Consider the following 11769-nt stretch of genomic DNA (forward strand, 5'->3'; position numbering starts at 1 on the left):
AGAGTCGGGTGAGGGTCTTCCATGCATCCATGGACGTCTCAGCATTAGCAATATGAGAGACAACGCCTTCAGAGACCCCAGCAAGGATGGCGTTGAGCAGAAGCTTGTCCTGACGTATCCAATGTAAGTATGCAGCCTTGACAGCAGCCTGGTCATTAGTGGAGAGACACCACTGAGAGAAGGACATGAAAGAGTACCATCAAGATACCCCATAAGATCATAACCAATGAGTAAGGATTCGAACTGACACCGCCAAGCAGGAAAATTGGTGGCTGTCAGTTTATGAGGAAGCTGCGCAGTAGCATTTACAGCAATTAGAGGCGTAGAGCTTTGAGGATTAGAAGAAACAGAGATGTTATTGGTGGCCATAGCAAAGAGGATCTGCTCGTTGGAGCTTTGGAATCTCTGATACCATAAACAAGATATATTTTAGAAAGAAAGATAATTTTCCTTGTATTTGATATCAGTATAAATAGATACAAGTATGGCTGTACAATATAATGGAAAGGCAAGATTTGAGGAATTACAAATCAGTACATCGGTTACAAGAGAGCTGTAATGCATTAATCACGTTGGAGACAACAGCAGGAAATCATGCAATTGGAGGTGGCAATCTTTCCAGATTTGATTTTTGTCCATTATCACTTATAGAGCCAACTTCTGCACTGAAGAATTTTTGTGGATGGAGCCCACCACCTGAGGGTTTTATGAAGCTTAATGTAGATGGAGCCATATTTCATCATCTCCATTTAACAGGAATTTGAGCTATATTGAGAGATGCACAAGGGAAAGTTGTAATGTCAGCAAGTAAGGGAGAGTGGGAGTTCGAACCACCAGAGGTGGTTCAGCTCCTAGCTGTTCTGCGAGGGTTGCAACTTATTGCACACATGGGCATTACGAATCTGATCTTGGAATCTGACTGCATGACGTTGGTGGTGAAAGAATTGGCAGCCGATGCATCAAACCAATCACTATGGAGAGCTATTATTCATGAGATTAGGGTCTTCTTGGCTACTTTTATTGACGTAAAAGTCTATCATGTTAAAATAGACTGGGGAATGAGGCAGGTCATGGCACATGCTTAGAATATTGTAGATTCCATTCAAATGTGGTGGGATGGGTTTACAGATTTTATCTCTCAATCTATTTGGCTAAATCTTGTTTTGATTAATGAAACTTTTGTTCATAAAAAAAAAAAAAAAAAAAAAAAAAAAAAAAAGAAAAGAAGAAGAAGCTTGAAAAACAAAGCACAAAAAATGAGTCTAACAATATTTATGGTCATAGATATCAATTTTTTAATATTATTGAATGCCCAATAAATATCAAGTCATCCAGGATACAATTTTTTTTCCTTCTCATACTTTAAGCTTTAAAAAATCCAGGCATTCCCTGTCCAATGATATTTATTTTTTAAAAAATCTTCACAATCTCTTACTATTCACATAATCTTCACACATTATATTTTTTTTTAATTTTTATTATTTTTTTATTATTTAATATATGAATAATGAATAAAAAAAATTGAATTAGTTTTAAAAAAATAAATTCAAAAAAAATTTAGAAAAAATATTAAAAAATTTAAAAATTTAAAAAAATATAATAAATAGAGATTGAGGAAGTTGTATAGCATTTCTCATTGGTAGGTAGCAAAGCAAGTATTCTATTAATGCGTGCTTATGGTTTATGATGTCGGGCCAAAACCTGATCTCATCATTCATTATTTCCTTACATGTGTCGAAACTTCTACCTTCTTTCAAGTGGATAATTTCATTCTACAAGTGCATGGTTTTGATTCGGTGGTTCAATATTAAATATTTGTAGCATTTGACTTTATTTTATATTTGTTAATCGCTATATATATCACTATATATGTCAGTCAAAGATCATATATTTAAAAGATGTGACATCATTTAGATATATACAATGTAATTTCTATATCACATCATGAATTAATTCACAAATTCAGAACTCAAATTGGACTCTTACATGATTGGTTAAACCTATGATAATGATCTTATCCTTTCCTTGAAAAATCTAAAACCTATAATTCAATAAGAAAAATGTTACTCTTATCATTTATTTTTATTACTTAAAGCTATTGTTGTGATTTTTTATTTTATTTTTTAACTTTTTTTTATTTAACAATTAAGAAAATATTTTTTTAATAATATTTTAATTTCTTTTATTTTTTATAAAATATTAAAAATACATATAAAACATATAAGAAATGATAATATAACTAACGGTATGTCAGCTAAAGCTGTGAGCTGTGGCCGTAGAGCCCACCAATTCAATAATTTAAAGAGAAAGTCTGCATTTCAAAATAACATCGATCTAGCCAAAAACACCTTTAACGGATATGGCATCCTCCAATTAAGGCGCTCCCATTGCAATAGCCACTCATTCCTCCCACTCAACTATTGCAAAATCATCATTTTTTTACTATTCCTTCTTTGATTTGGCCGAAGAAGATGGGTCCTGAATTAACGTTCATTGTCCCTACCTTCTCTTTATTGCCTGAGAATGAAGCATTTTTGTTAGATTTCTCGTCCTCTCTTCTTATATCCCTCGTATTTTTAAGTTTAACATTTAAAAAAAATTATGTTCTCACAAAAATAAACTCAAATTAATATGGGAGAATATAATACGTTAAATTATAAATTTTCTTTTACGCTAAAATAGATTTGATGTATCATATCAAATCACGTTGATTTGTAAAATATTTCCATATATTTAGTACTTCTCTTAACACAATTTTCATACAAGTCAATTATTACTTTTAAGATTCTCTAATATATAAATTTCTTTGTGATTGATATGGTCTAGTATATTGACGTAATTCTCTACAGACAAACCGTATGAAAGACAGCACTCTATCTTAAGACAAATTTAACAAATTAATCAAGAATAGATATTGCATGACATCGAGGAGGCCGCAACGCATAGGGAAAAATTGATAAAGATTAACAACATCAAAGCATACATGAATAAAAGATGATCATTATACATGCATTGGATCCACACTCAATTCTACTCATTGGAAATTAACGCACTAACAATTCTGTGTACATGATGACAATTATACATTTAGAATCAGATACCGTACCATAATCTGCAAGACCTACCGATTACTGCGTATGAACGATTTCTTTGGCAGAAACACAAATAATGGGGCAAATGCTGCAAACAAAATGTCAAAAACCCCATTGATATTAATGCCTAAAGAATGTTGGAACTTTTTCTTTTATGATGTCCTGTACTTTCACTCGTTACCCTACAGTAGAAACGGCAAGAGGAACCCTGTCCAGGGCCACCAATGCACCGCCACCTGATCCGAAGAAAAATAGGTTCTCCGACTCGGCCGCCATTAATGGTTTTCTGAACCGTGTTGACTGGTTCAAAGACTCGTCTATCCTTCGGCCTGCCATCGTCACCAGCCTCAATCCTTCTCTCTTCTCTCTCGTTGTAATCAGCTTCATCTTCGTCTCACTTACCAAATCCCACATCCGATCGTTCCTTTTTCGATTTGCGAACAGCAACAGTAACCTCTCTTTGCAGTCCTCAAACCTTTGCAAGGTGTTTAGCATCAGAGTCAGCTCGCCGTCACTCAGGTTTTCCGTTCTGTTCGCGAGTTCCGAAACTCGGAGGAAGATTTCTAACTGAAGCAACCTGTAATCTTCGCTCACCAATCTCACCACCTCGTAAACCAAATCGTTCCTCTGAAGGTATAGCGAATCTGGTACCTCGCAGATTCTTTCTGCAAAATCCACAAGAACATCCAACTCCCTCGACAGATCCGAGTCCAAGAACGTCAAGAATCTCTCTTCTTTATTTTTGTCGTTATTCGTGCCTGAAGATGAACAAAAGTAGTAACCCAAAACCTTAGAAACCATCAAGTTTTGCTCCACGAAACCCGCGTACCATCTCACCCACGATGACAATTCCCACATTTCGGCCCCGGAACAGTCTCGAAAAGTCGAAAGGTTGAGAAAGTTTCTGCCCCCTGAAGAAGGATAGAACGAAAGCTGATCGTTGAGAATGAAAGAGCCCCTGGTGATGATGTTATGAATCGTGAAAAGGCATTTGATGGCAACCGGAGCGCTGTGCGTGCCATGCAGGCGAGCCATGATCGCATCTATGCAGGAGCATGCCGTGAGGCGGGACCCGTTGCCGAGGGCGAGAACAACGGCGACGCGCTTCTCCGGCGGAGGGCTGGAAGGGTCGTGGGTGGTGGAGAGGAGGACGGCGACGTTTACAGAGGCGGCCGTGGAGAGAGTTGCTTTGATCAAGGAGGCTTTGTCTTTGAGAATATCTATGAGATTTCTTAGCTTCTTTAGCCCACTCATGGCAGGCCAAAGAAAGATTGTAAGGTGGAGAGGTGGTGAAGGCAAAGGGAAATGAGGGAAAGGGAAAGATCATAAGAAGACATAAAACGATGGAGCCTTTGGAGTTTGGATACTTTAATTTTAGTTTTGCCTCTATTAATAGTTACAATATATATAAACGTCGTAAATTGCGTTAAACAAATGCACTAAAACTTGTAAATACGAGTTGGAGATATTCATCTTATATAAATATAATATATATATATATATATATATAGAGAGAGAGAGAGAGAGAGAGAGAGAGAGATGCCGGCTGCCCCCCATCTTTTACCATATATTTGTTGAGTCAGGCTGCCACCCAACAGTGATCAATAATCGCTGGGCATGCCGTTTAGCAAAATTTTTATTTTTTATGTTTTTATTTTTTATTTTTAAATTTTTAATATTTTTTAAAAATTTTAAAAAATATCAATACACTAATAATCACTTTTTTAATTAAGAAATAAAAAAAAAATTAAATATAAAAACGATCTATTAATATTATTCATATTTATTTGAGTCAAACACGTTTGTCAATTCGTGCTATTTGCTAATAGGAATATTATAAAAATGGTGTGAGCTTTGACATCTCAAGAAATGTCCAATTAAGACCACTTGATCAATATAGAAGAACTTAAGAAGGAATATTATTGTCATAATAGGTACAAATCCTACGCGTTATATATAATATTTATTTATATGGCCTGTTATCTTTTATAAATAGACCAAGCATTAATGGGCAACGAAGTAACTAGGAAAATTTGTTGACCTGCTTTTGTTTATAAGAAGGTTTGTAATGGTGTTTCCAAAAGACATGTCCAAGAAAATCATCGGAGTCAATCCGACAAATGTTTAAAGCCTAACAATTAATTAAAGACCATTAGCCAAATAAGGTTATGACAAATCGATCGGATTGGGGGCTTTGATAATTGATGAGGGTCCTTTCCTTCTCTGAGGGGTGAGGTGGTACTATCTTTGCTTTTGTAAAGGTTTGTCTCTTAGACGTGATCTGAAGAGATTGGATGTAGGGTGAGTTACAAAGATTGAGGGGTGGTTTCAACCTCACAAAACAGGAGGTACAAGCAGTTGTGGTAGATTAGAGGGCACTAGAGAAATTGTTTTAAGGCAAGTTTTGTTTGCTAGCCCTAACAAAGCAAACAAAAAGAGGCTTTTAGAACTACAATGACAAGATTATAGAGACCAAAATGATGGATGCAGTTTAAGGATGTGGGGAATAACAAGTTTCTGTTAGAGTTCCAATATGTCAGAGACAAAAATAAAGAACAAAATGGTAGGTCTTGGTCCTTTGAAAGAATGTTGGTAAGTCTAAAAGAATTTGTTGGTAAAACTCCATTGAAAGATGTCCCATTCTCTCATGAAACTTTTTGGATCCAAGCGTACAACATGCCTCTGGCTAGCATGATTGAAGAGATGGGGGCTAAGTTAGCCTCTGGTGTAGGAAAGGCGTTAGAAGTGGAGATATAGGAGAATGGTCTTGGATGGGGTAATTTCTTATGTCTTAAGATGGAGATCGATATAACCAAACCATTATCAAGAGGGAGACTTTTAACTATGGATCAAAAGCAGCTTTGAATCCCTTTCAAGTACGAAAGACTTCTTACGTTCTACTTTCAGTGTGCGGTCATCAAACATGTGGGGCAATGCAAAGGTCCCAATTGTAATGATTCCAAAGCTGAAGGGATAAACCAGTTTGGTCTATGGTTACATGCGAATCAGGTCAAGAATAATAGTCAGTTCACCAAAAAGTGTGGTGGTGATTCTCATTAACCACCACAGTAGAGTTAGCAGCAACAAAACTGTGGTGGGGAGCCTAATAAGGAAAGAACTGAGGCTAAGACATAATTTCATGGTCAACAAGCAAAGGAGGGAGAGAAGATCTCTGAGTCTCGAGATTAGTTTTTGAATAAAATGGAAGATCCCCTGCTAGGCAGAAAGTGATGGGGAGTCTAGGAAGGAAAGAAGAGAGTTTTGAAAAGTTCCCTAGTAAAATGGGTGATGTAGTTCTTTCCTCTATTAGGCCCATATTTAAGGTTCCAGCATGTTTTAAGGAAGATTCTAAAAAGGATAGGCAGGTCAATCTGGGAGAGCCAATTAAGGAGATGATAGGGGTGACTACGATGGATAGTATAGCAGATGGAAATATTTCTTCCTCAGTGGCATCTATTGATAGTCAAGCTAGATCATTGGATCAATTTTTAGGCCACTAGTTACAGGATCTGGCCCAATTTGTGAAGCAGCTAAGTGGAAGAGGAGACCCCGTGACAAATTCTTCAATAAAAGCCTCAAAGATTCTAATGACGAGTCTAGTACTAACAGTTCTCTCAAAAGGGTTGGAGGTATGGTCAGCCAAAAAGTAATGGAAGAGAACTTTTTCAAGAAGCAGAAGATTCTGGCCATGAAGAGTGACTTCGCATAACAACAAGAGTTAGTGATGGCGGTTAGGCAGCATCACCAACAACCATGAATTGCCTAAGTTGGAACTGTCGGGAGCTCGAAAACCCTCAAACAGTTCATGAGCTTCACCATATGGTGAAGGATAAGCTCCCAAAGGTAGTTTTTCTTATTGAGACAAAATGTAATAGAAGCAACGTTGAAAGAGTGAGCAAAGGCTTAGGCCTAGAGCATAGCTTTGTGGTGGATAGTCGAGGACTCAAGGGAGGAATTGCATTTCTATGGCATGATGATTTGAATGTTACTCTAGTTTCCTATTCTCACTATCATATCTCCCTAAAAGTTTATGTTTAGGGTGAAAGTATGAAATGGATGCTTACTGGTTTTTATGGTCATCTGATAACTAGTAAAAGGCTAGGCAGTTGGTTGAGGGCACTGAAACCACCACGAGGGATGGCATGGATTTGCATGGGGGATTTTAATGAGAAACTACACTAGAAGGAGAAATATGGGGCTGCCTTGAGACCATATAGTCAAATAGACTTACAATGAATGACTGTGGTTTGAGTGACCTAGGCTATAGTGGAGACAAATTCACCTGGTGTAATAATCGTGAAGGACCTCAGTTCACAAAGGAAAGACTCGACAGAGCTCTAGGCAACTCGGTATAGCACGATATGTTTCCCAACATTATAGTGAGACCAGAAGTTGCCCAATGCTTTGATCACAGATCACTCATGATCACTATGGCCACTGGTTCACAGTGGGCTGTCAAGGGTGTGAAACCTTTTAGATATGAAGCTAAGTGGGCAGAAAGGGAGGAGTGCTTCAAATTGGTAGAGGAAACTTGGCATAGAGCAGGTTTGTACTTTAACAAGTTATAAGAACTGCAGAAAGCCTGATTATATGCAAAACTAAATTAAAGGAATGGAGTAGAATCAATTTTGGGCAGTCTAAGAGACTCATAAACACTAAGATGAAACATATTTCTGATCTTCAGAAGTCTAGTAAGGGTGACTTGACTCTCATAATTGACTTCACAAATGGAGGTTGAGAAGTTTCTTAAAGAGGAGGACATCACATGGAAACAAAAGGTTAAGCAGAAATGGTTGAGAGAAGGAGACAAAAACACAAGGTTCTTCCACCAGTGTGCAAACAGTTTGAAGAAAATCCTCCCTTGTATTATCTCTCAAACCAAATTTGCTTTTGTGCCGGGTTGATTAATTTCTAACATTGTTATTGTGGCATTTGAGGCCTTGCATTCCAGGAGTAGTAAGTTATTTGCAAATGAGGGTCATATGGCCTTTGAACTCAATATGAGCAAGGCCTATGATTGAATTGAGTGGGAGTTTCTTGAAGCTATAATGGTGAAGATGGGATTTGCTCAGAGTTGGGTGAGGTTAGTGATGCAATGTATTAATTTTGTTTCTTACTCTCTTATTTTCAATGGATTGCCTCAACAAGATTTCAAACCCTCAAGAAGAATTAGGCAGAGGGACCCTTTATCCCCTAACCTTTTCATCTTATGTGCTGAGGTGTTAAGCTCAAGATTGACTCATGTTCAAAGGCAAAGATCTCTTACAGGGGTTCCTATTGCTTGTGGCAAGTTTAGCATCATCACATTTTCTTTGTAGATGACAGTTTGTTGCTTTGTAAAGCTAATGTTTTTTAATGGGGTAGATTGATCCACTTTCTCAACTTCTATGAAAGGGCTCGGGTCAGAAATTGAACAAGGAGAAAAAAGCTATTCAATTTAGTAGAAATACACCAAGACAAGTCCAAGAAATGACCCTCAATATTGCTGGAGTTAGATCTTTTGTGCCTTTGAGAAATATCTCGAATTACCTTCTATGGTTGGTAGGTCCCGAGTTAATTCATTCAAGAATATTCTAGAAAAAGTTAGAAGTAGACTAAGCAACAACAAAGTCAAAACTATTTCTCTAACAGACAAGGAAATCCTTATTAAAGTTGTGGGGCAAGCTCTTCCTACCTTTAGCATGAAAGTTTTCAAGCTCCCTTGTAGCCTACTCAGGAGCATTAACAAAGTGATGCAAAATTATTGGTGGGGTCAACAAGTGCAAGATAGGAGAATACACTGGATTTCCTGGAATACAATGGGCAAAGCTAAGACTGCTGGAGGTCTAGGATTCAGAAATTTAATGATTTTTAACATGCCCATACTAGCCAAGCAAGGGTGGAGATTACTGTAGTACCCCCTTTCACTGGCTTCTCAAGTGTTGAAATGGAAATATTTTCCTAAGGTTAATTTTTTGGAGGCTAAACTAGGAAATCAACCATCCAACATTTGGAGAAGTATTTTGGCTGCTAGACCTAAATTGGAAAAATGTATCTTTTGGAGAATAGGCAATGGTAGTGATGTTCATATATAGAAGGATAAATGGCTTCCCAATGCTTATAATCACATGATCAAAAGTGCGGTCAAAGTATTACAAGCTGATGCTAAAGTGATTAATCTTGTTGACCTCGATACCAAGCATTGGAGAACTTCTCTAATTGATGATATTTTCGTGCAAGAGGAAGCTAATACCATAAAAAGGATGCCTCGAAGCAATCACAATAGGCCTGATAGACTATTTTGGAAAGGTTCTGCAAATGGCAAGTTCACAATTAGAAGTGCCTACCATTTGCACACTGAGTTGGTGGATCAATTGAAGGGGCAACCATCTAGTAGTATAGGGAAATGCAAGATCAAGTCAACTATTTGGAAGATAAATATTTCTCCTGTAGAAAAAAAATCTTTTTTGTGGAGAGAATGTAAAGAGGGTTTGTCTACTATGTTGAATCTATATAAGAGGAAAGTGGGTGGAGAAGTCATACTATCCTATATGTCTCAAGGGGGTGGAATCAATTACTCATGCCCTATGGAGTTGTCCTACTCAGGACATTTGAGGTTAGTGTTCTACAATGCTACAAAAAAGTCCTCACTCAGAGAGGCTTTTCCTAGATTTGATTGAAGACCTATGCAGCAATTCAGATATTAAGGTCATGGAAAAGATTGCAGTGGTTTCAAAGAGAATATGGTATAGAAGGAACATAGGGGTATTCCAAAATGAGTTCAAGCATCCAAACGTGGTAGTGAAGCAGGCAAGTGAGGATTTGCAAATGATGAAGGAACTACATTCCTAGAAACCTAGGCAGTCTAGTTTTATCAATATGGTGGTTCAAAGCTAAACTGCCCTTCCTAAACTGGAATGCAGCTATGGACAAGTTTAATTGTAAAGTGGGAGTAGGTATCGTAGTAAGGGATGAGAATGGGTTGATTTTTGCAACTATGAGACAAAACATGTCCTTGTTCCCTGATCCTCTATTGGCAGAAGCTGCTGGAACTTTTGAAGCTGTCAAGTTTGGTCTACAACTGGGACTCACCAAGAATGTTTTAGAAGGGGATTCACTTCAAATTGTCCAAACAATTTAAAGGGACGATGAGTCTTGGTCAAAAGCAAGATTACTTGAGTGAAATCAAGGACCAATTATAGTCCTTTGCCCATTGGTCTGTACACCATGTCAAGGGGGATATTAACATTGTTGCACACACTCTAACTCAAAATGCTCTTTCTCTTTCTATTTCTAATGTGATTGTAGACATGGAGGAGGCTCCTTCGTGTATTATTCATTTGTTATGAGTCGGTAATTTGAATGAAGAAGATATTTCCTTTTAAAAAAAATCGATTGGATTAAGCCTCGTTTGTTTTCATAACTATTTTCAACTCATCTCATCTCATCTAATCATTACAATTTTTTCAAATTCTCACACAAAATAAAATAAACAATTCAACTTTTTCAAATCCTAAAACAAAAATAATATTAAAAAAATATATTCTAACAATATTTTATTCAACTTTAAGCTTTAATATCAATTCATCTCATCTCATATTATCTCATCTACGAAAACAAAGAGATTCTCTCAAATTTGTTTTGCTAAAAACTCAATTAAAAGAAAGATGATACCATATGTACTGAGTGATATTGCGGTATTTATTGAACGTTTAATCATTACAATTTTCCCTCAAACTTATCTCAATTCATCTCATCTAATCATTATAAATGTTTTAAATTTTCACACAAAATATAATAAACAATTTAACTTTTCTAAATCACAAAACAATAATAATATTTATTCTAATAATATTTTACTCAACTTTTAACTTTTATCTCAACTCATCTTATATCAACTCACTATCCAAACATTTCTTTAATAGTACTTGGAAAAGTTGATAAGAATAACAATAAATATTAATTAATATAAGATTTATTTCTTATGTTTATCCGTACACAAACGTCATTACCCAGAAAAAGAGTTCTTGTTTGCTTGTCTCGAATCAGAAAGCTCGATCGGCACGGCTTCGACCAGAGTCCTACCTTGGTACGTACCCATTCCAACATTAGGCTACAAAATCCGGAGCTTCGACTAGATTCGAACGGTCACTATAAGAAAATTTTTTATTTGTGATCATTTAATTCTAATAAAATGATTATTTATAGTTAAAATGAATCTATTTTAATCATAAATAGTTTTTTTACTCCAATTAAATAGCTATAAATTCATTTTTCTTGTGGGTGCATGGTTGATGGAGACAAATTTGGCATGAATTTCTCAGGTCATGAGCTTGTTTGCCACACGTAATTGTTTCGAAGTCTCTTTACGTAATCCCGACGCGCTCATCATGAATTTACAAATATTTAATAGTTTGACAACTAAACTCGTCAAACTTTGAAATTGACAGACAATTTCAACAAAAGGCAACTTTTCATTTGAGATGTAAATCCAATATTGCTCGATCGGCCGGGAGTCAGATTCTCAAAATAACCCGAAGTCTGAAGAAATAATATCAGCATGAATGATAGGTACGTGCATGGTTTGATATATGAAAAAATTATTCTCATCAGTCACTATTCACCACTTCACACTCCAGAACCTATGAAAAATACTCTCACATCTTATAAAAAATATCGCTCTGTGAAAAAACTATAG

At 36.4% G+C, this 11769-nt stretch overlaps 1 protein-coding gene across 1 annotated transcript; it reads right to left on the reverse strand.

The window, feature by feature from the left end:
- Positions 1-2943: 2943 nt before the first annotated feature.
- On the reverse strand, positions 2944-4534 carry LOC108980024 (putative clathrin assembly protein At4g40080). Its single transcript, XM_018950838.2, has one exon. It carries the CDS (start codon positions 4344-4346, stop codon positions 3270-3272), a length of 1077 nt encoding a protein of 358 aa, XP_018806383.1. The 5' UTR covers positions 4347-4534; the 3' UTR covers positions 2944-3269.
- Positions 4535-11769: the final 7235 nt, after the last annotated feature.

This window comes from Juglans regia, chromosome 6 (genome assembly GCF_001411555.2).
Source record: "Juglans regia cultivar Chandler chromosome 6, Walnut 2.0, whole genome shotgun sequence".
Classification (NCBI taxonomy): Eukaryota; Viridiplantae; Streptophyta; class Magnoliopsida; order Fagales; family Juglandaceae; genus Juglans; species Juglans regia.

What these genes read in the sequence shown, in the direction of transcription:
- LOC108980024 (XM_018950838.2), bottom strand. Translation starts at nt 4,346, where the DNA reads ATGAGTGGGCTAAAGAAGCTAAGAAATCTCATAGATATTCTCAAAGAC.